Below are 25,150 nucleotides of genomic sequence, written 5' to 3'. Positions count from 1 at the left end.
GAAAAACACATCTGATATTGCCGCCTTCAAAGGGTCAATAAGTTGATGTAACTTCCATCTTTGGTCCATTGTTGAGCTACAGAGATCTGACCACGAAACAACTGAAAAGGTGTCAATTAAGACTGGAGTTGTTGGTCGTGCTGTAAGAGAGATAGCCTGTCTCAGGAGAAACTTTTCAATATATATGAATATAGGCCAGGACAGGCATTACAAATGAGGAGAAGACGATGAGCATGTTGCATTTGGGAGTCCCAGTCATTCACATCTGGAAAAGCCCTCCTAAACAGTTGCACCACATACTGCCGGGGGTCAGAGCCTACTTTGCCTTCCGGTATCCCAAAAATCTAGAGATTTTTTCTCCTGTGTTAGTATCGATTTTGGTTTGGATAACTTTTAGCTAGTCCTCGTGATTTCCAATTGCCTTGGCTGCTGTCGTAGCTGCCTCCTCGGTGTGAGCCACTCTCTCCTGCAAATCTGTAAGCTCTGTTGTGAGCTTAGTGTCCTGAGATCTTGTGCAGTGATTTTTGAATCCACAGATTGTCTGCCCTTGCCTGGCTGTAACAGACATGTGCCTCTGCCCATCAGGTCTGCAGAGATAACACGATTACTCTTAATGATGGTTCTTGTATCATATCCTCCAAATGCCCCTTTATGTGCCCCTCCTTGGTGATGAGAGGAGTGATCAGACAGGGTGCCAGAGGATATGTCTTAGGTAAAGCGGAGTTTTGGGGTACAGCATTTATGCTGAGAGTGCTGTTCGGAATGCTGCTTGACCACCTCTGACCCTGTAAGTGTAGCAGATAAATGAGAGATGAGTGATTTTAATTTGCCTTTCGAGGTCACTGCCTTCTTGATTGGGCTGCTCTTAGCCACTTTATTGCATGCCTTGCTGTACTAGCGATATCTTATAGGTTTAGGCAATTAGTGAGATTTTATCCGGTCTGTGGGGGGTTTTCCTGGATTGCCTTGGTACGCTCCGGTCTTGGAGCCACTCGCCCCCCTGAATAGGGATGCATTCAGCATTTGATGCATGGGGCATGTTGTTATCATACTTGAAACATGAGCCTCAGGGATATCTCAAGGATGGATAAACGATTCTCATAGCAGGTCATCTGTAAGCGAACGTCTGCACTGGAGTCATATTTTTGCATCGGTGCATTCTCTTCATAGACTAAATCATAATATATCTCATTATTGGTATCATAGCATGCACACCCAAAGGCATCCATGCACCCCTGGCCGTCACAGAGGAAGGGAGATGGTGGGTTGAAACCGTTGAAAAGTCCTGCTCCATCCTGTGTCTCCCCTCCTATGGTCATCATCTGACAGCGATCCGTGGTCCCGGAGACAGATCGCTGAGCATTGGATTTTCAGACTGCGTAACTGTGCTTGGACCGATAGCAGCATGCACACTGACACTCTGGCTTCCCTGTACGGATGCTGCAGCTCTGCGGCAGGCAAATATACAGCCGCCTCAGACTTGACAGCCAGTCACATTTTGCTTCGTGGGTTACACTGCAGCTCTACCAGACTACGGGCTACTTACTGTCAGAAGTTCTTCATGGTCCCACAGAAAGGCAGTGCCTCCTGGGGGGAAGGTGGGTGGGTTGCGGAGCCTGAGGGGGGAGTTAAACCCCGCATGGAGGCACAAGGAGCACAGCTGGAGAAGGGAGGAGGAGGAGCTGAGCTATGCAGCCATATTTATGGATACAGCGCCCTCACAAGAAGTAACCCTATTCTGAAGTTGCTTAAGATGGGGGCAGTGAAAGATTTGATGGAAGCAGTATCCAAAGAATGCCGCTGCCCGCGTCCCGCGCAGGGGGACATCAGCAGGGCAGCTCTCTAGTGGCCACCCGTCGGACCCCCCCCCCCCTGTTCCATCTCTCGAGCGAGACCGCGCCTTGGGGAGGGGAGGCCCCCAATGGGCATTGCTGGGGGAGGCGGGCCACTGGGCTGGGCGGGGCCAGGCCCTATTTAAGCCTCCCGCCCCCGTAGATCGCCCTCTGCTTCCTGTGTACACTCCTGGCCGCGCGAGATGCTTTGTCGCCCACCTCGCCTTTTCATCGGTCGTGTCCGTCTCGTGGCTGTTTCCTGGATCTACGCCACATCGCTCATCGTCTCGGGCAGATCTACGGTGAGGCTTGCTTCTCCCACTCCGCCCCGGCCCTGTCCCTGGCAGTACCAGGTTGACGGGGCCCTGTGGCTCGGCAGGCCACGGGCGGAGGGGGCGCAAGATGTTGGCATGATTGGAGTATGGAAGGGCGGCTAATGAGCATGCCAGGGGCGGAAGCGTGGCGGGGTCCATTACGATGGTAGCGAGATTGTCGCACCCCCCAACACGGAGGTAGAAATGCCACCCCAGCCTAGGTACCACCCTACCTCGCGCATCGCGCTGGGTCCGTAGGGGGTTTTCGTTTCCCTCACCCTCCCCGCGCCTCGAGCCAGGCCATGAGGGGGGGGGATGCCGGGATGCACACTCGAAAAGCAGTGTGGCCTGCGTTCTCTTGACTGCCCCGCGCCTCGAGCTAGGCCACGAGGGGGTGAGGCGGGGCAGCGCACTAGCGGGTTAATTGGAGAAACTCGTATGTGGTAACCTCAGGCGTGGGGGATCGCGCACCCACAAATTACTAGGGCCAACCGTTTATGTTGGGACTCTCAGGTGCAAGACTTAAGGGTGTGGGACAGCGCTCCCGCCACATCGCGATTAGGGCCCGCAGGTCCCCGCTCATTGTCCGGAAGAGGGGGCTGGAGGTCTTCTGTTTCAGTTCCATGGGAAAGGGGACGGGGGGATGCATTTTAGACGGTACGGGAGTGCCGGGGCGAATTTCGAGCCTCGGAGTCGTCCCCTCACACTAGGCACGATTTGATGAAAATCGCCCAGTTGCCCCCCCCCCCGGCCGAGTTACGGGCCTCGCGGCGGCGGCGTGTCGATATCTAAACCAATGCACCTACGAAACGCAAATTCCCTTTCAAATGTGTATAGTGTTACCATGCAATGTAAACATATATTACCAACAGGGAAACATGTAGCAAAGCACTGGTTTGTGCCTACCACAAAATGAAGGTGTCCTTCGGGAGCCAACTGGTGCTCGGTAAGGGGCTCCAATACCTCCTGGACGAGTTTGGGCCGTATACAACTACAAGAGGGGCTACAATACCCTGCTGTTTAACTTACCGGTTGCGTCACCCAACCGTAGCGCAGTGGGTCGGTTTCCCCGGTTAGGTTTGGGTGCACTCCTTCGCAATGCGATACCGCATAATGAGTGTGTCGGCGTCCGGCCCGAAATGCTTTGTCAGCGGCAAAGCCGGTAGGATGTTTGATAGCAGGGCTCGATTTTCGCTCGTAGGCTGCGATGCCGGTAGGGTAGGACACCAAGCCTCGTGTCTCGGGGTCGCGTTTGCGTCACGGTGGGCCTTAATTCAAGAGGCCTGCCATATCTTGGTGCCGTGGAGGTATTGCGAGCGCTGTACTAGGTGCAGCGCTCCAGATACCGTCGGGGCGCCCGCGCGCTCGATAATATATGTTCTCCGAGCCCTTCCCTACACTGTCCCTGAAACTGTAATTTGAACGCTGTACTGGGAAAGCGCCCCTGCACCTTCGGCTCGCGCTAGGTAATAGGCAATGAAGAGCCATTCTCTGTACCGTGTGCTTGAATCAATGTCAACACGGTGCGGTGTGAAGCGCTCCAATACGCGCTAGATAATATGCACGTAAGAGCACCGGTGCATGGCTCCCTGTGAAGTGCTCCAACACCCGTGCAGCGTTAGACAATAGGCAGGCAAGAGCCCAGTGCATGGCTCCCTGGTTTGTTTGGTCGGTATGCCCTCCCCCCTCCCCTTCGGTTAGCGCAGGTACAGTGCTTTCAGCCAAAGCAAGGAGAGGCGCAATGGTGTCAGCGGTGGCGCAACTTTAATGTTGCCGCCATATGGCGCGAACGCCGGCGGCGAGCCTCGGTGTCGCGTCACTATCCTGTGAGTCTAGGCAAAGCAATTATTGCCCCGGGCATCAAGTTGGGGCCGGGGGCAGGGGCAGGGGGCGCAGCACCAAACGGCGGAGCAGTGCTTAGCTCAGCAGGCGAGAGGTAGCGGGATCGATGCCCGCACTATCCAAAAAAAAAAGGGGGGCAATGACGCACTCGCCGCGATGAGGATGTCGCGCGGCCGCCAAAGGTGCGGTTTGCAGGTTGCAAACCTCTTAGGCGCGTCCACACCCTGTGATCGTAGGCCATATCATTTAAGCCCCCCATGCCTGAATGCGGATTGTAAATACGGTGCGCGGGTATAGCGCTCAAATACCGTCGGGTCGAGCTTGCACTATATAATAAATATGCAGCAATTTTAGCAGCCTTTCAAAGGGGTGTACCTATCGTCCAATGGAGAGTTCATTGGTTTGGGAGTGCAGTTAGCATGGGATTTGAACGAGCAGGTCAGGTAGAAAGCCGAAGAGATGGGCCTCGGCTGGACTGCCGATTTTGGTGCTGGTAACCAGGGTTCGATCAGCTCGGGTCGCGTCCATATCCTGTGATTCCGGCCAAATCATTTAAGACCCCATGCCTGAATGCGTATTGTTCCGGTGCTCGTGTAAAGCGCCAATACCGTTGGGTCGAGTTCGCGCTATATAAATAGGCAACAATTTTCATAACCTTTCAAAGTGGTGCAGCTCTCGTCCAAGGGAAAGTTCACTGGCTTGGGAGTGCAGTTAGCATGGTTGATTCAAGCGAGCAGGACAGGTACACAAAGTTGTAGCTAGAAAAGATAGCCTGGTTTAGTTGTGTATGATGTGTATGATGCATAGATTGTATGGTCACAAGAATTGGCGCCTATTCCTTCAAGTCGTGTCGGCGCTATATAATTATGCTTGCGGTGTTTGCTGGTTGCCTATAAGGCAATTAACTGGAGAGAGATCAGGGATTTGTATAGTGGAGGTTTTGACTTCGGTGTAGTTAGTGCATAGGGTTGATGTGCCCGCTGCAAGGAACGTGTGCCGGGTAGATTTCAGAGTGCGTATGATGTGAGTGGGTCAGTGGTTTACTGTGTTCAAAAGAGGCATCCTTTTGTTACTTGCAATGTATATCTTAAGGCCCTAATAGTCAACAGTGAGAAACGAACGCTCAGCCTAGAGCTGCATACACACCGCTAAGCATACATCATTAGAACATTGATTAATGTTGCAAAGAGGGTTAATTTGGCTAGAAATCGACTGAGCTTGTGCTTCTCCACACCAAGCAGCCTTAAACTATACTGCCTGCCAGCAGGGATGACATGAGTCTTACACTTTGAGTCCTTTGGCTCAGGTAACATTTCCGATACACTGATTCACATGCATATGATTGATTGGCTCAGCGGTTTTTGTGTGAGAGGCAGGGTCGAAAACAACTCTGTGTCAAAAGCATGGCACAATAAAAAGCTATTTGTCCAGACAATCAGCACAAAAGTGTAAGCTCAAATAAACTGAAAATAATACCAACTCACCTAATATCACAGAATCCATTCCTCCTCTTCTCCCAAATGGACATCATGCTGGTTCCATCCAACCCACCCCCCCCGTGTTGACTCTCCCCCACTAGTAAAACTAGTTAAGCCGAACACTTCCCCTAAACTCGCATCTAACTCAGAAAAAGGGGCTCTGAAAAATTAAAACTGCAGATTAAGGATTTAAATAAAGAGGTCAGCGCTCTTAAAGCAATGCTTAGCACATTATCTGAATCCCTTAAACTCGTACTAGCAGACACAGTTCATATAAATAATCAGCTACATAATTCTACAATAACAGTGTGCAGTGAGTTGCACCCTGACAGACAGGTGTCATGGGCCAGTGAGAATACTGTTAAACCCTACGATCACCTCCCACATGGTAGCACATTCAGATTCCACCAATTTACATAACGGCCTGGCCCAACATTTGGTCACGCAACTGTACAAAACAGTACAAACTCGTTTGACTGGGCCTCAGTTTATAAAGTGTGTTGACACTCCTGGGAACCCTTCAAGCTCATCCATCCTTCCTAATAGGACGAAGAAGACGACGCAACTTATTAGAGATCCTGTGCTGGGTTCAGAACAAAATCGCTCAATTAACTAATGTCCCCAAATGATCCCCTAGTTTAATTAAAGAGGACAAAGTTGCACTGATAAATAAATGCACCCAATCGATCAGACATGTGAGGGGCTGTCGATCAATTATTAGGGAAGATATAATCATGGTGAAAAGGCTACCCCAATCTCGATCTGTTTGGATCGTATAGCACTGACCCTTACCTGTAGTGAACTAGTTGACAATCTAGTGGCATTTGATGTTTGGAATTCCCATTAACAGATACACAAATCCGAATGAAATATAACTCCCTGGATCGCTAATTAAATCTACTACCCAAAAACCATCTTTTTCTCGTTTAATAGAGTCTCCCCCATGTGCATTAGATTGATGGTCATGAAAGCCTCTCCACGAGTACCATCAGAATGTAGTTCCTGAATGCACTGGAGAGGCTACCGGCCACCAACTAATTTCATGTGTTCTATCTGAACCCCATGCCTCCCCTGCCTACTTGTATCAAGGAAATAACAAACACAGCCCATGGGGCCCAAATGACCAGGTAGTCTCACTCCAGCCAATAGCAGCAACTCAGATATCATTCCTATCATGGAACATCGCAGGACTGAGATCTAGGGGAGCTTCTTCAGACTGGAACAGTCGAATTGATACACATGATATCTTTATTTCAGGAAACATGGTCTACAGACCCCATATTCCATCCTGGGTGCCTGAATTATCATATACTGGCAGCTCACCGCCAGTTAGGCAGGCCATAAGGAGGGATGACCATATGGGTGAGGCAGGCCATAGGCTATAAGATCCAGGAGCGCTGTACAGACAGCTCCTTGCCATTCGCATGCAGATTAGCCACCAGACCTATATAGTTATTTATAATGTATACACTAGAGGAATCAAAGGCAGTCGAAGGTCTAACACCGTGGTGTTACTGGGTGAACCTCTGGCTATTAACACAGATATCCCTCACCTACCAATAGCAGGGGATTTTTAATACAACCTTTGGGCCCCTCTACCAGGACAACTATAAACTAACCGAAGAGGAAGATGCGCTAAGGGGTACCCCCAGCCTAGAAATAGTGCCTATCAAATGATGGACAGAAACGGCTTTACAACTAAAAGCCCTATGTTTGGAAATGGGCATTAGGGCAGTAAATGGGAGATCCAACTCAGATAGACATGAGTCAAACACTTATAATATTGGCTACCGTGCCAGCCATATTGATTATCAATAAATCTGGAATTGTGGCATGCCCTCATTTACATGGAAATAATTGAGAGAGCAGGGAGCGACCATACCTCTTGAAATTTGCACTTAAACTTTCTAATAATAGAAAGGGCTTAACACCTTCTGAAATGAGCATGACCAGAGATGTGCTGCTTTCCAATGACATTTGACAGGTTATATGGGCAAAGCTAGTGGAAAAGCCAGATGTATTGTCATCAATTAAGGTAGACGTGACCCAGGTATTGGCAAGATAGAGACACTGCCAACTATGAAGATGTAAACGAAATCATAACTGGGGCTCACAACAAATTATTTGATAAAATAAGAAGTTTCTTTTTTAAGCCACTATGTCGGTGCCACAAATTACCTATAGCACAGCAACACTGGTATATCAAGGACTGTAGGCAAACCTATAAACTCCTTGCAGCAGCAATAAAGTCTAAAATCTAGCTTCTATTCAACAAGCAAGGAAATTGTATACACTGTCCCAGTGGAGAACAAGAAAAGATTGGGATGAACAGCGAGACTAGTATTAGCAGGCTGTAGGAGCGTGAGATTGTCTCAACGAATCATTTGCCAATAATGCTGTCACTAGTTAAGGTTGTTGCATTAACATTCAGAGACAGTGACATGAAGCAGCCAGGAACAGTGAGCATATATTTCCGGGTGCTGGGTGAGAGTACAAAGACAGAGGCTGTTGCCCCCATACTGTCTGATGTTCACAGCTTTTAATTGCCCATCCCATCATCGGATACCCGTGATGTCAGCTGGTGTTTATAATTGTAGGGAAGGTAGTTAACTCACACGTTACCTTCATCTTGCGTTATTGTGATGTAGCTGTTGGAAACACACTTCTAAGCCAGAATGGACCCTAATTTGGCTCAATTGAAAAACCATAATAGGATTTCATGTCCATAAACGCCTATTTCACCAATGTCTTGTTACCCATGCCAGATTTTCCAGTCCTGAGAAACAGATTTAGGTGTGGCCCTCCTTCGCTCAGTCCTTCCTTGTAGCCTAGGGAGTTTGGAACGTTCACAAATTTTGGCCCCGAGCTGAAAGATATGTATCCCTCAGAAGCAAATTCTCACCTTTTAGGCAGTCAGTCATATTGGCTTTATCCGGAGCATGGCAAAAGGCGTCCATACAAGCAGCCAGCTTTAAATATTTTGCCCTGCCTAGAAACCATGCATACCTCGAAGCAGCAGCATTTCGGGAACCAAAAACACTATTAATACATCTCCTGTTTAGACAAAGTGGAAAATGAAATCTTCTTCGTGCTAGGAAAGAAACGCCGCTTTCCGAAAATTCAGCCACCTTTACCTGCAGAGAACATATTCTTCCATTGTTTACAAAATTATGTTCAAGGAATGAAGGGTATGATGGACTGAAGAATTTAAAAAAAAATAAAAAAAAAAATAAATAAATCGGTGCAGTTCTGGCTCTATAATGTAGGTTTTAGATCTTCACACAATTACGTCTGGAAGATCTGCAGTTGCATCTCAAAGTAAGTTCGGAACATCATTCATGTATAAGCCGAACAGCAGTGGGGGCCAAAAAGACACCCTTGCGTCAATTCGCTTCCTGTAGAAATCCCCTTTGTTAGTCTGCTCTGGGTTTCTGAGTAAAGTTGCAAATTATTGCTGTTATTTACGGGTTACAGAACAGGATCCATAATTTAGCCCACTAAAGCTAGCTCGCAGGGGCAGGGCACCTATAACAGCGAAGGGAGGAAGGGGGGGCTTTGGCAGCGACGGGAGCCTCCCCAGAGCTGTGGCGGAGTTACAGGGCGATCTGGAGGCAGAAGGGTACAGTAAGGGTACCTCTGCGACAGTCGGTACAGTAAGGGTACCCCTGTCCGGCACAGTAAGGGTGCCCGAGCCAAGGTCCGGGAGCCGAAGGAGGTTCTGGGAAGACCGCGACGGCGCCCCGTTAGTCCTTCGGGCGGTTGGGGGGCCTGACCAACCGGGGGTGTGCCATAACACGCTCCGCCCCGTTAAAAGGGGGCGGGAGTATTAGACAGATCACATGATCCAAAGGAGGATCTGAAAAAAATGTGCCGCACTGCCGGGCATCGACCCACCGTGCTTGCTGGCTCGCAAGGCGGGCGGAGCAGCGAGGGGCTGCTTGCCCTGGATCGCCCGTAAGATAACCCACTCTATCGTCATACTTATGTTGTATGAAATAAACCTGCAGCAGTTCTTCACCCATAACGAATGTGTCAGTGTAATCTTTGGGTGACGTCTGTGCATACGTGTTGAGTGGAGCGGATGACGGTGTGGTCACTAGCATTAGCATTGGCAGCAGCAGAAGCAGCAGGTACACCAATTGACCCCCCCCCCACACACACACACTAAAAATAGAAGGAAAGGAACGTGGAAAACATGATAAATAATAGAGGGGACGAAAGTAGGGAATAGAAAGAAGGAAGGTAAGGAAATAAAAACATTATAAAAGAAAAATAGAAGGGGGAAGGAAAGAATTAAGGCACGAAACTAACGTGAAATATTGAAGAAGGAATATGAAAAAGAAGAATGAGAGGCAGGGAGTGAAAAAGAAGGAAGGGGGATGAAAAAAAGAAAGAAATATTTAAAGAAGGAAATCACAATGAAAAGAAGGGTTGTAGAAAGGGCAGGAAGATGGTAAATAAGGAATGAAAAGAATAAATGAGGAAAGACACGAGGGAAGGAAAGATGAAAGAAGGAAAGAAAATGAAACAAAGAAGGGCAGAAAGGTAGGTAGGAGAAATGGAAGGAAAGAATAATGGACATAAGAAAAGCAAAGGCCTGGTCAGGCGATTATAAGTCTCACAAACACATAGCCTCTCTTGTGCCCTTCTCTTCTTCTTTTTCTTACTATCACTTTCTTTCTTTCTCTCACTAAGCTACGTCAGGTGGGGTCCGTCAAGCATATGTTTAGAAGCAACTGTAAACACTGTTATACATACTACGAATGGCTAACCTTGTAACAGAAATGTTAATGTCTTGAATATAAAATCAATAAAATACTTTGAAATAAATAAAAAAAAAATGAAATAATTGAAAGAGTTGGAAGAAGGACAGAAAGAATAACATAGTGGCAACGAAATTATAATATACAAAAGGTAAAAAGTATAAATAATTGACTGAAAGAAATAAAGAAGGAAAAAACGAAGGAAGACTAAAAGGAAAGAAAGACCATGGAAGAAAGGATAGCAAAAATGTAAAAAGGCAGTGAGGAAAGAAAGAAGGAAAGGGTCGTAAACATGCAGCAGTTGTTGTCCATATTCTTTTTAAATCGCGCTGTAAAAGCATCAGTTTGCACTATTTTTTTCCATAGGGGAGGGGACACAAAACACACAGACCTACATAGAAATGGCCGAGATATCTTACTTTCTTCTCACGTTTAGCGATATGTGGTTCAAAGTGGGAAGGGTAGGAAAGACCATTTTATTTTTTGGCTACTCCCTTGCCAGTGACGCATGTACAAGTCTATAAAGAGGGAGCTTGCTTCAAACCTGCCCAAACATCACATAACGATTAGATCATAATGTGCAGAATGTCTGTTAACGACACTAATAACAGGACAAGTTAACAGGCAGGCTCTAAATTTACAGGCATAGCGCGGTGCAAGGATAAGGTATCTAACGTCGGCAATGAGAAACTGGTGCATTACACTTGCATATAATTACATGGATTGTATTACACACTTTAATTGTTTTAAGTTTTTCGACCACCCTTTTAATGCAAGTAACCTTATTTGACGAGGATGAGTAACTACCTTTTCTTCGCGAGAAACTCCAGCACCTCCTCCCCCTTCTGCATCCTTAGGCTGCATTTCTAGGACTGTGCGGAATAGTTTCTCGGAGGTAACTGTGAGAAAGCCAATTTCTGCATTAGGGTGTAGGCCGTAGAGATACGGAGTTTCCGGAGGCAGCATCTCATCGATGTAATGATGATAACCCTAGAGATATGTGACATCATAAAAAGATTAAAAATAAAGAGATCTTTGGCTATAATCGTTAATATTTGCAACGCACAAACGAGAATTAAGTCGAGTTTTCCAGACTATATACTTGGTAATACACTTGGCATTATGTATTGTGTGGTGACGTGAAAGAAAGTGAAAATGCCTTATCTGTACATGGCAATGGTTATTTTAGATGAATTATTAATTCAATTATCATATTTGCCTTAAAATGCTTTCCAAACAATGCAGATTAACAGCTTTACAAATAGCAAAGGATACCAACTGATGCTTTTGGTGATATCGTGCGTTTAGGGTGCCACATTATGCAAAATGATTATAGGTATGATGAGCTATACACAACAGTCTTTGTGCTACCATAATTACCTTGAAAAATGTAAAACATTAAGATTTGCCCAGTGCGAAATAATGTTGCAGCAACATTCTACAACCTTTTACAAAAAAGGTATTTGGTGTGATCGGATCTGTGACACTTTCCCTTTGCACACGGTGCAGCAAGACTGGCGGGTTATGGGGTGTTAACAATCCAAAGGTGCAACCTAGTATAGAAGGAATTTGTGGAGCTGGGAATTCCAAATGTTTAATGAAACTGCAGCCTTCTTTAAGACTATTTGAAGGCAAAGATTCTTAAGCAGCTGATGAAGGGTTTTAAAAAAAAATATCTGAGCTGCAGAGTAGTAAAACGAAATTAAACAAGACAGGTTGTGAAATTAAATCTGACAGAACGCATCCCTGTCAATAGAGGAGTTTGGCAGGCCTGTGTTCAAGCCCCAACCCTATTCTCCCTGTATGTGAACGGGGTGGTTGGCGTTCTCCAAGAAGCCCCAGCAGATTGCCCAACTCTGGGGGGCAACAAGGTACCAACCTTTTTGTTATCAGACGACACCCTGTTGATATCTAAGACCCCAGCCGGGTTACAACGCCTACTTAATAGGTTCCAACTTTTTTGCGACAACCGGGGGCTGGTCATAAACAGCCCAAAAACCAAATTGATGTCCTTTAATTGTCACAAGTTATATAGGAGTAGCCCTCTGCTGGGTGGGGCATCCTTGGAAAGGGTAGACACCTTTGATTACTTAGGTGTCAGACTCTCCGATAAAATGTCTTGGAGGCCCCACTTAGCAAAGATGCTGTTGGGACATAAGCGAGTGGCTGGAGCAAGCGGGAAAGAGCACCACCTTTCACACACTAGGCCGGTAGCCCCTGCCTTTCAAGTCTACGACGCCAAAGCAGTCAGCTCTGCTCTTTAAAGAACAGAGGTTTGGGGATTTGACAAGCCCGACGACCTTTGTAGATCCGAGCATAATCTTTTTTTAGAGATCTGGTGATGCTACCTAATTACGCCCCTTTTACCCCTCTACTGCTGGATATGGGCAGGCGGTCGATTGGAGACGTAGCTAGGTTACATCCATTGCTCTTTTGGGCCCGCATTAAGCGGCCCTAGAGATTCTTCCCTATACCGAAGCTCTTACCGAGATCATCCGGCTAGATACTGGCTGCAAAATAGGTTGGATTTCCAATGTCAGAAAAATACTAACAGCTAAAGGGCTCCAAGCTCATTGGGAAAGGCAGGAACCCCCAAGGAGAGACAAACTTAAACAACTCGATTGGGAAAGGGTGGACCAACAGGAAAGCCGTAAACCTAATGTGGGCAGAGTAACAATGGAATTCTATTAAAATAAACAAACTAGATGTCTCGAGCCTCTTGACATAATCCAGGTCCCTAGGGACAGGTTGTTGTATATACATTTTAGTTTTGGAACTCTCCCTGTCCGTGAGATGACTGTAAAATGACACTCATGTAAAGAGATATCAAAAGATTGTACATGCTGTAGAGCCCAGATCGAAAGCATCGCCCACGTAATGTTCGCCTGCCCGGCATATAACACCTTGCGGGCCAAATGGTTAAAAATGATTTGTCAGCAATTGGGCACACGGGATTACCATACAGCCCTGCGCATTCTTAGGTGCGATACTAGACCTATTTTTGCTTGTTGCGTAGCAACATTTCTTGGCCAGGCATGGCTTACCAGGTGGAAAGCCCTTTCAAGAGTGGCACAGCTTTAATTTGAACGAGGTTGTGATGAAATTGTGTAACGTTTTTAATCCTGTTTAGCTTGTTTTAATCCTATTTTGAACTAAATTCTATGCATAAGCACTTAATTCGGTAATTTTTGCTGCTACTCCAGGAAAATTCAAAACTCTCCAGCAAATTACCAATCAACTATAACATTATAAAGGCTTGTTATTAAGATGAAATGTTATCTGCTTTTATCTTGTTTTTATTGTATATAATAGATATTTTTATTTTGCGTATCAGTTTTTAGGTCTCGCCTACGCAGGGCGCATGTGCTGCTTAGGAAGAGACCTTTAGAAATTGGTCCGGTTTTGCAGGTAAAAACGTGCACGCGTTGCATTGCTTCAAATGGCAACGCGTGCACGTCTGGCGATTTCCTTGCGGGAGCGAGCAGTGTCATGTGGTGGTACAAAAGGGGGTGGTGATGGACGGGAGTTGGCAGTGTCATGTGGTAGCAATTATCGCGCTCGCTCCCGCAAGGGAAATGCTGCCTGCTCTCTGCCGCACTCCCCCCCACCCCCTACTTGCGCGAGGCGCGCGCGCTTGTTAATTCCTTGTTTTCCAATGGAACGCTTCTCAGCGCTACCCACAACCTACTTAGTTGCTTTACGGCCGAAGGACCCCAGGCAACTGGGCGATGTCTCTGTCAACATCTGCACCAACTCACCTCTAGAGAAACACAGGTAAATGCCCTTTTCCCAATCATGTGCGCCACTCCTTCAGCACAGCATAAACGACTCGAGGCGATGCACTTTGCTTAGAGGCGCTATACACGCTTATTATTTTACTTAGTTATTAATTAAGGTCTATGAGGGGGGGCAATGCTGTAGGTGAGTCATGGGGGTCGGTCTGCCTGCCTCGGGGGGGTGGGGAGTGAAGGAGACCACATGCCCTCAGCATGCCAAGCACGCCTGGTGTGGCCAACTAACACTTTTATGACCATCCATGGTCAACCAGTCTCCTCCCACCAGCACCAGAGCGCGTGCAGTGCCTCCCTGTGCGAAGTGTGCACTGTGCAGGACATGCATGCCCTCCCTCCCCCGTGCTCTGGAACAGCAGCGACTCGTCCCTGGGGTTTCGGGGTTCTGGATCAGCAGTAGTTAGTGCCTGGCTCAGACACCACTGTTCTGAAGATAGTTTGTGCCTGCATGGGCCCCAGAACAATCCTACTACACATGATGCAGAAACGGGAAGGGGAGTTTTGGAAGCACATTTTGCCCTAGTCGGGAACCCGTGGTCTGAAGTGGATATATTCACACAAAAAAAGACTTCAGCGAGGGCAACATGATTTGCACAATACCAGTAACCTTGCTTCTCCTCCCACAGATCGAAGCACAATACAAAACGCCGTAGTCGGCGAGTCACAAAACATCATCGCATAACCGGACGCTGGCGCTGTCATTCTCACACTGTTTCAGCGCTTTAAAGTGGCCGACAGCGACATGTAGCGCTTTACAAAACTACCACTGTACAAAACGGACAAGTGACTCCCTCAAAAAGCAGTAGTGTGTTCTTGATGTAAGCACCGTCCTTTAAATCAAAACATGCTTGTCAATATCCACTATTTTCCTCGTTTCATGGAACATCAAACTATATAGCATGACCATACAGCTATTTTTCGGTAGTTCCATCAAGCCATGACCACAACCAGGCAATCCACAATTCTTGCTGCCTGAGTGCCCTCCTGTTCAGGTACACCTCTCCTCCGCCATATTACTGAGCACCGCACCTGCCCACATTATCCAGTCCATTCCATACTCCACTCCACCAGGTGCACACCAGAGCAAAAATGGGCAACCACCATGCCCAACAGATGCCAGTCACCCAACCTAGCCACCACTCACCAAACTGCCAGGGGAGGGGTATCAGAAGCGATTTCATGAACCCGCCTTCATCTAATGGCGTCACTAGAAGCAACATCACATGATATTTTCTGCTGAGGCGTATGGGGGGGGGTTTAAGGCAGCAGCCCGTGGACAGATAATAGCTTACACGGCTGCTCAGTTCAGCGCCCGGAGGACTAAGATAGCTCAACTGCAAACTGAAGTGGATCAAGAATATGCTCTCCAGCTTCAACTTCTTCCAAATCAATACGAGCAGGCTAAAACCGCATTGAGGGACTTTTTTACTTTAGAAGAGGTTTGCAACTCACGTATATTCCAACAGAGAGTATACGAAGAAAGCCAGTTAATTGGTACATTTTTGGCAAATTCCTCAAGGAAAAAACAAGAATCAGCTATAATAACTAAAATTCGAGACCCTCAAACTGGCCAAGAAATAGTTAGTAAGAGCGATATTTCATAGATTTTTGTGGGTCATTTTCGCCAGTTATATTCTACTGAGTACCTGGTGACGGAGGAGCAAATCCAGGAATATTTTACAAATATGAGCGTCCCGAAATTATCGGATAATCGGATTAGCGAATTGGAAAGGGAAATACAAGCTATCGAGATCTCTACAGCTATTAAATCAACAGCCGGGGCAAAAGCGTGTGGGCAGGATGGCTTCCCTATAGAGTTTTATAAAGTATTTTTAAAAAAACTTGTTACTCCATTGAAAAACCTATTTAACTTTGTTAAAATGGGTGGGGAAGTCCCAGGCACTTTTAAAGAAGCAATAATCGTCTCTTTCGTTAAAAAAGATAAAAACCCGGAAGATGTGAATTCATATAAGCCCATCAGCCTGCTGAACTCGGACTATAAAATTTTGATGAAGGTATGGGCAGAACGTTTTTTACCAGCCGCCCAAGAAATAATTCATATAGATCAAACCGGCTTTATAGCCGCGAGATCGATGGCGGCTAATACCCAATTTTTAATATACGCACTGGATTATTTTAATACAAACTCCATTCCGGCTAGTATTGTAATGGTTGATGCGGAGAAAGCCTTCGACCTGGTGAATTGGAAAACTTTGTTTTTTACTCTGGGTCGGTTCGGGTTTCCTGCACAGGTAGTTAATATGTTAAGTAACATTTACCAGGGGGCTATCGCCCAGGTCATAATTAACTCTAACTGTGCAGGAGCCATTAAAATAAACCGTGGAACCAGACAGGCCGCTCTCGCCATTACTTTTTACTTTTTTTATAGAACCGCTGGTTTTAAAGATTCGAAATAATGCTGCTATCCAACCTCCGATACCCGGCATGGCTAAAGTTAAACTGTTTGCCGACGATATTATTTTATATTTGATTCCTGATAGAAAAAATCTTGAAACAGCTCTGAGGGAATTTTCAAAGTTTGAACAAATAGACGGCTATAAAATAAATGCTAATAAAACTGAGGTTCTAGCTCTTAATACGGATTTGAACTCTTTTCCATCTTGTTTAAAGAAACAAGCTATAAAAAATGATCCTATAAGATATCTTGGGATATACGTATCTAATCAATATCATCAGCTATATGAATTAAATTATATAAAAACGAAGGGTAAGATCAAGGAGCTGTTAGAACAATGGACATTACTCCCCCTTTCGATTGTGGGTAGAGTTTCAATGATAAAAATGTCTATACTTCCCCTGCTCATCTTTCTATTTTCTAATGTCCCGATCAAAATAAATCAATCTTATTTCAATGAAATTGATATTTTATTCAGGGAATTCATCTGAGGTAAGAAAGCTCCGAGGGTGAAATTAAGTGTGGTTCAACTACCCATAACACAAGGAGGCTTAGCATTACCCCACGTGAGAGTTTATTATGAGGCTGCCTTTTTAGATTTAGTATCTGGCTTGATAAGATCTAATTTTTTTTGTGACAATTTTTTTATAGATAAAATGATCCAAGAAATCGGTTCTCTAACTCGAGTGTTTTTAAAAACTTCCAAACTACCAAAGAAAACACGTTATAAGACTATGAAAGATTATTCTTTAAGACTTCTGTCCTTTTTTAAAAAGATGGGCTTATCTGGTCTCCAGTTCCTAAAATTAAGAGAATGTACAAGTCTCGGCCTACAGTTGCAAATGAGACATATAAGTATTTGGGAAGGCTGTGGATTTTCCGAGTTAAGGCATTTTATAGTTCAGAATAGCCGACTTTTCTTGCATATTTGCGTGTTGTTCATTTCCTAACAAACACCAGTGGCTTCTTGGACACTCCTAATCAATTTATGGCAGCCCTATATGGGGCCAACATTAAAGGTGTGGGAAACTGGTATAGGTTGCTGCATAAACAGGGTCAGGCCTCCGTGATAGAGATCCATCTGGACAAAATAACTCGCGAAACTGGGTGTAGGCTGACTACTAAGGAGTGGGAGTCCATGTGCCTTCTTGGAAGTAAATCTTTGCGCGCCGCAAATTTTAAAAGGATGGCCTTCCTATCACGTTGGTTTGCCTATTTAACTCCGGCCGCTTTAAGCAAAAGATTCCCTGGCGCAGAAAATAGGTGTTTTCGCTGCCAAACAGATGGTGAGGGCGGATGGCACCATATTTTTTATGCATGTCCAGGACTTAGGTTTTTTTGGGAGGAAATTTTTTCGGATATCGGGCAAGCAATCGGTAAGAACATTCTGTTCGAGGCCGAAGCGGTCTTCTTTGGGATTAGTAGCGACGAAAGGTTATTATCCGAATCCGAAAAGACTTTTCTATTTATTTCATGTATGGTGGCCCGTTCCCTAATTTTGCAGAATTGGAAATCTCGGGAAATACCTTCCCATCTGAAATGGTACAATAAAATGAAAAGGACCAGAAAATTTGAGGAAGCTTATGCAAAGAGAGTAGGGGCCATACAAAAAATTCGAAAGAAATTGGAAGTTTCTTGGTGAATTGGAAGAATTTAAAGAGAGATCATAGCACTTGAGTTGGTTAACTAATGTAGCAGCTTTTTTGTACTAGCACTTTTTTCATTGCACTTTAAAAGCACTAGCACTTTAATAGCTCAAGCACTTTATAGAATGCATTTTGCACTTTGGTTAATGGTATGAGAAAATGTTAAAAAGGAACTTAAGTACACCAGGAGCTTTTCTTAATGCTGATGTGCCTTTGGATAGATTTTTATTTATTTTATTTTTTTAAACCTTTATTTAACACAAGAAATATGTACAAACATGGCCCTACAACCACAGGGGCCAGCCGCTAGTGTAAAAAGATTACCAATGACAGAAATTACATATCAAGTTCAATAATTAAGACATGGGCAGGTCATACATGAACAGGGTACGAACGTCCCCAATACCCATCAGATCAACAAGAAGGTTTCGTTTTCTGTTTGTTAAAACAAAATAAACAAAATGAAACAAAAACAAGGCAAAGATTCCGCTATCGCAAGCATGTGCCCTCGCAGGCAGGGGACAGTAACAGTGACGCAATATACTATACCCCAACTCACATCGAGGAAATCGGGGGGGGCAGGAAGAAGGCCAACTACCATTCGTATAGTTCAGTAAGAACCGGGAACATCACAGCTAGGGGGACAATGGTATGTCTAAGGTGACCTCCAAGGGGGGGGTGCAAATGTCCCCACATCCTGCTCCATGCCTTAGGTTTGCCTCTAGCCACATACACCGTCTTCTCTCTGAACATACACCAGTCCATATTTTCCTTCCATTTCGACACCGTGGGCGGCCTATGGGAGCCCCACAACTGTGCAATGTCCCTCTTGGCAATCATGTTGCCCAGAGTAACCCAGCGCTCTTGTTCCACCCTGCAATCAGTCGGCTCCCATACATTCAACACACATCGCCGAGCCTCGGGATACAACGCCACCCCCGTCACCTCCTCCATTACTGCATGCACCGCAGCCCAGAAATGCGCCACCATCGGGCACTCCCGGAGAATGTGAAGAAAAGTACCAAGAAGACCACAGCCGCGCCTACACAAACCATCAACGGAATACCCCATATGGAGCAATCGAGGGCCAGTAACATAGACCCTGTGTAGTAACTTCAACTGTACAAATCGAAGGCGAGCCGGTATGGCCACCTCCCTCGGTGAAGCTATAGCGGCGGTCCAATCCTCGTCATCTAGTTCCAGCCAATCGGCGATCCAGACCTCTCTCAGATGCGTGAGGAGGTCCGCACGAGTTGTAATCAATTTTTTATAAATCAGGGAGATGGTACTATCAGGGAGATAACCATCGAGTATGCGGTCCTCCAACGGAGAAGATTCAGGGATAGCCCCTGGAGTCGGGAAAGCCGAGCGCAATGCATGGTGAATCTGCGCATAACGAAAGAATTCCCTGTCATGCAGCTTGTACTCCACCTTAAGCTCTTCAAACGTCTTAAAAGCACCCCTCGCCCAAAGATCACTCACCCGAGAAATGCCAATCATATCCCATTTCTCAAAACCCTTCGTCCTCCACAGGCCGCCCAGCCTATCTGAAGCATATAGTGGAGTCGCGCAAGACAGACGGCCCTTCCAGCCAGTAGCAGCAGTGGTGAAAGCAAAAAACATTGGTTCTGTCGGGAAACAAGCAAACTTATTTGGACATGTACTGAATACAATGGGGAACAGCGAGGAACACACACAAAACCAGAGAAACAGAAAAGGATTCGTTTTACTGGATGGAATTGTATTAATTATCATATAGAAACACCGAAGTGTTTACAGGGAGACCCAACCAGAAAACACATACAGAATTATACAGTTAGTGAAACAATGTGTACTTAAACAAAAATCACATGTCACAAATATATACAATAGACAATACATAGAAATAATAATAAACAGTCAGATCCAACTTGAAGTACATAAACCACTGTAGGCTGTGATTTCCTTATTCTGTATGTGGATTTGCACGGAAGCATAGGACAAGCAACGTCGACGTTTCGACCCTATATGGTGGTGCCAATTATTATGCATCAAAAGGGGGTCTTCATCAGGACAGAGAATAGGTTGGGAACCTGTAAGCGCAAAGAATTTGGTGTCAGGGCAATGTGTGTGTCACATGTCAAGGAAATGGTTAAATTCCCTTGTGCGGCAAGATAGCTCACCTGGGACAACGATTTAATTTATTGGAAATAGATTCCTCATCTCTCGTACGCAGACAGCCAGCATCTACTATGATAGTGAATTCTGCAACAATTAAAGAAGAGGGGCTGTAGCATTGTTATAACGGACTACGTATCAGCGTAATTAGGATATAACTGATTTTAAAAAAGAAAGGCACGTACCTGAAGGACGGTAATTTCATTTAGAAAAGGAGAGTGGTGCTGTCACAACAATCGCCACATACTGCGAACAAAAAGGCACCATGATTAAGGTTGCCAGAGGAAGTTAAATTAAAATTAATCAATAAGTGAGTAATTGCCGCTCACGGGATATCGAAAGACATATGTATAGACTTATACATGAAAAACAGCAAGACCAAGCCTAAAACGCACTGTTTCTAGTACATATAGGGAACTGTTACAAACCAATGTAACGGGTGAAAAAAAGGAAGGACCGTGTGGCGGTTAGACAATTGGAGCAAAATCTTTTTACAAGGAAACAAATCAAAAGGAAAACTGAGCTAGTAGCAGCAGTGGCACAGTGCCAGGCATATACAGCTGAGTTCGTGAGACCCGTCAACTTGACACCGCCAGACGTGGAATTAAGCGCTCTATTGTAATCTCCGCCTGGCAACAGTAGTTTATCCATCTCGTAGGCAGGATTCACAGCCGGGCCGTACATCCCATGATTCACCGCCACCAGCTGGGACGCCCAGTAGTACCTCCGGATGTCTGGGAGAGCTATGCCCCCGTCATACCACGGGAGGGTCAATTTAGCGAGAGCAATCCGCGATCGTCCACCCCAGATCAGCTGTCTCTGTAAACTCTCTACTTCACTAAAATACCGCGCAGGCACCACATCTAACGTATTCTGTAAGGCATACAAGAAACGCGGAAGAGACATCATCTTGAATAAGGCCGCCCGGCCGAGCGGCGAAAGTGGAAGCTTCCGCCAGCGAGCAACATCGGCCTTCAGCCGTTGGAGCGGGGGCAATAGATTCCGAGCATAACGAACCGCGGGGTTCAATGACATATAGACGCCCAAATATTTGAATCCGGAATGCGATATCGGGATTGGACACCCGCGGGGGAGAAGAGGGGGATCGCCAACAAGCACATAAACGCAGGATTTCAACCAGTTAATAATGAGCCCAGAATTGCGACCGAAGGAGTTTAACACATCAAACAATACAATCAAGGACCTCCGCGGGGATGTAAGATAGAGCAGAATGTCGTCTGCATAGAGTGACACGCGATCCTCAAAGGTCGGTGTCCATTGAATACCTTTCAAAGAGGGTTCCCACCGCAACCATGCTGCAAGGGGTTCCAACGCGAGAGCAAAAAGAAGTGGGGACAAGGGGCAGCCCTGTTGTGTGCCTCTACCAAGCACAAAGGAGTGAGACACTCTACCGTTCACCACCACCTGCGCCAGCGGATCCGCATATAGCAACTTCACCCATCCGATGAATCCAGGCCCGAAACCAAACTTAGCCAGCGCCGCCCAGAGATAAGACCATTCCAGCGTGTCAAACGCCATTGTGGCGTCCAAAGACGCCAAAATGGTAGGCTCCTGTAAAGAATCCACTCTCGCTAAAACTCCATGGTGGCGCCGCAAGTTCAGAGCGGTGTTACGATGTGGAATGAAACCAGACTGATCCGGATGAACCAGGTCTCCGATAACTTTAATCAGGCGGTTAGCCAACACCTTGGCGAGAATCTTTGGTTCAGCGTTCAGAAGCGATATAGGTCTATATGACGCACAGCGATCGCGTGGCTTTCCCTCTTTATGAATCACCACAATAGTGGCAAGGCGTTGGTCACGGGGAAGGGAGCCGACATCACGGGACGCAATAAACATCTCCCGGAGATACGGCGCCAACTTATCAGGCCGAAGCTTATAAAGTTCGATTGGAAGGCCATTGGGACCAAGAGCCTTACCGGAGCGAACAGAGCGAATCACCAAAGCTATCTCATCACTTGTCAATGCGGCATCCATCAAACCCCTATCCTCGTCAGAGAGACACGGCAACGCGATATCTCGCAGCAGTAGGTGAGAGTCCTCTTCAGGTCTATCAGTGACCCGAGAGTACACCTCACGAAGGTGCTCCGCAAAACAATTCACAATCTCCGCAGGTTCCGTCACACTCACACCATCGACACGCACAATCACCGGAACCACTCGGTTAGTACTCTCCCTTCTGTCCAGCCACGCAATCAACTTTCCGGCCTTGTCGCCAACATCATACAGGCGTCCCTGTTGTTCGCGGCTCATGTGTTTAGCAGCATCAGTAACCAGCGTCCTATAGTCCGACTGCTTAAGGCGGAGGGTATGGAGCTTGTCACGCGTGACACCCCGTCCCAGATCCTCCTCCAACTCAGCTATGTCAGACTCAAGGCGCACCACCTCCTCATTTTTAGGAGAGGGCCTGCCCACGTATGACCGTCTTGAAGGCGTTTTCATAAGGTTACAGCCGAAGTGACTGACCCCTGATTTTCTGCAAAATCATGATCCAGTGACTTAACCAAAAGAGCACGAGTTTTGGGGTTTCGCAAATACCAGGGGTTAATCGGCACCACCCTCCCCGTCGCCCCAAAGGCAACCTCCAGGTGTAAGAACAGTGGGGAGTGATCTGAAATGCCTCGGGCAAGGTGTGTAACTTCCCTAATCATCTGAGCTTGGGCAGCCGGCATCAGCACATAATCCAGTCTAGATAAAGAGCCGTGGGCACCAGAGTGAAACGTATATTGGGTTAGCCCCGGGTGCAGCAACCTCCAGCAACCTCCAACAGTCCATAAGCCCCATAGTGCTGAATCCCCACTCCCCTAGAGCCAGAAGTGAAACCAGAGTGAGCGACCAAACAGTAGCCCCTCCTATTCATGGCTTGGCAGGACTGTCCTATTAAATGTGTTTCCTGCAGTAACACTACATCGGGCGAAAGACGCTTCAAGTACTGCAGCACCACCCCCCGCTTCAATCGATCCCCTAACCCGTTGACGTTCCACGTCAACACACGTAATCCCCTACCCCCCATCCCCGATGCAAAGATTCCCCCAGCTACAGCGAGAACACGAAACAGAAAACCAATTGCCTTGTATTAAACTAAAACAACCCCCATCCCACAACTCTACCCCCACCCACCCAACTCCCGTCACACACCCCCCCACCCTGCACCCCTGCACAAGACCAATCAGCCCCCCAAACTTGCAGTGTGCCTGTCGCCCCAACATCAAACCTACTCTACGAAAAGAAAAACCCCCTAGGAGGAAGAGTCTCACCAGTTACCCCGCAGCCCCCAAATTTATGAAGGAAAGAGAACACAATACAATAACATCAAACCAAAGTCTGAGGTGAACACGATCCCGTCCAGGAATCAGCACTTGAGCGCTCACAGTCGTCCTTCCGGTCCGCTACCCTCGTCCGCGGTCCGCTCCTCATTATTACGGCGACGTTGCAGAGTGTCCAGCCAGTCCCCAGCCGCCTCGGGCCGATCGAAAAAATAGGTCCGTTCTGCTAATTCAACACGCAACTTGGCCGGGAAGAGCATAGAATACTTTAGGCCCATGTCCCTCAGTCGCCGCTTAACAGACAGAAAGCTCATTCTTTGCTTTTGGACCGATTGTGCGAAGTCTGGATAAAAGCTAATATCCACATTCTCGTACTTCGTCGGGTGATTCACACGGGAGGTCTGCAGAATTACGTCCCAGTCCCTAAAGTTAAAGATCCTGGCAATGATAGGTTGCGGTGGAGCCCCCAGCTTCGGTTTACCTCCCGGAACTCTGTGGGCCCGTTCAACCATAAAATATTTACTCAGTCCTTTCGGCGCAAGTTTATTCAAAATCAGGTCTTCCACAAATAGAGCGGTCGATTCCTCCTCCGATTGCTCCGGCACACCGATGATGCGCACGTTGTTCCGTCGGGCCCTACTTTCAAAATCCTCCAGTCTCTTAACAAAGAGATCGTTGGAGGTACGCAGATTGTGGACCTCGGTCTGGAGGCCAGACACATCAGTAGTCAGGCTTGAAGTCATGAGATCCAGCGATTTGACCTTCTCATTAGTTTGACAAGTCCGCTCTAATCAGGTTGATATCGATCAACACAGTGTCCAGTTTGTGGGCCAAGGAATCAAATTGTTGGCCGACAGCAGCTTTCATGGCATCAATGGCACCCATGACGTCCTGTAGTGTCAATTCCGTCGAGGAAGACGAGCCTTCCTTGGTCCCGTCTGGGGGTCCACTCGATAAACCGGGGGATCCCTTCTGTTGTGCGTAACGATCCATGTTGTTAGTTTGAACATAGCCGCCTCTCCGGGTCGCTCTAGACTTTTGTCTGACCGGCCTGTCATTACTCAGCGGGACCGCAAAATCCAGCGCAGGCTGTGAGGCGCTGGGATCTCCTTGGGGAGGCCGCACCAGGCAGTGGTTGGCAGTCCCCTCAGGCCAGCGATCGCCGTCCAGTCCAGTTACAGTCCCTCTGCGCACATCCGCTACCGGACTCGCGGAGGAGAATCGAGACCGAAAGTGAAACTAAAGTGGCGAGCCAACTCAAAGATCCAGGCCCGTTGTTGTTCAACTGCAACTCGGGAACAATGCCAACTTGAGTTCGGGGCGGCGTCACGGTGTTGGCCTCAATCTTGGAAGTCACATAGGCACAATTCCCGAAGTCCGATCGAAATTCCGAGAACGGGAGCCACCTCAGCATCAGTTCGCCCATGTTACCCCTTCAAGATAACAGGATAGTGGTCAGGATAGACGTGGGAGGCTGCGAGGGTCTCGGGAGCTCTGTGCCTACGCGTCCATCTTGGTTGCGCGCTAGGCTCCTCCCCCCCCCCTTTGGATAGATTTGATACTTGCTCCATGAATGATAACACAATTTGCTGCTTTTTTTTCTAGCTTTTTGTCACATTTTTTT

General features: G+C 46.9%; 1 protein-coding gene across 2 annotated transcripts in view; it reads right to left on the bottom strand.

Moving 5' to 3' along the window:
• Positions 1-25,150, bottom strand: part of DNAH17 (dynein axonemal heavy chain 17) — a 14,992,541-nt gene that overhangs the window by 756,336 nt on the left and 14,211,055 nt on the right. For both annotated transcript variants that reach the window (XM_085617470.1, XM_085617471.1), the window contains one exon: positions 11,037-11,219. In XM_085617470.1, the coding sequence (XP_085473596.1) occupies positions 11,037-11,219 (183 nt within the window). The remainder of the gene's footprint in view (positions 1-11,036; positions 11,220-25,150) is intronic.

The sequence above is a fragment of the Triturus cristatus genome, chromosome 7, assembly GCF_964204655.1.
Source record: "Triturus cristatus chromosome 7, aTriCri1.1, whole genome shotgun sequence".
Taxonomy (NCBI): Eukaryota; Metazoa; Chordata; class Amphibia; order Caudata; family Salamandridae; genus Triturus; species Triturus cristatus.
This window is presented reverse-complemented; position numbering and strand designations above follow the sequence as displayed.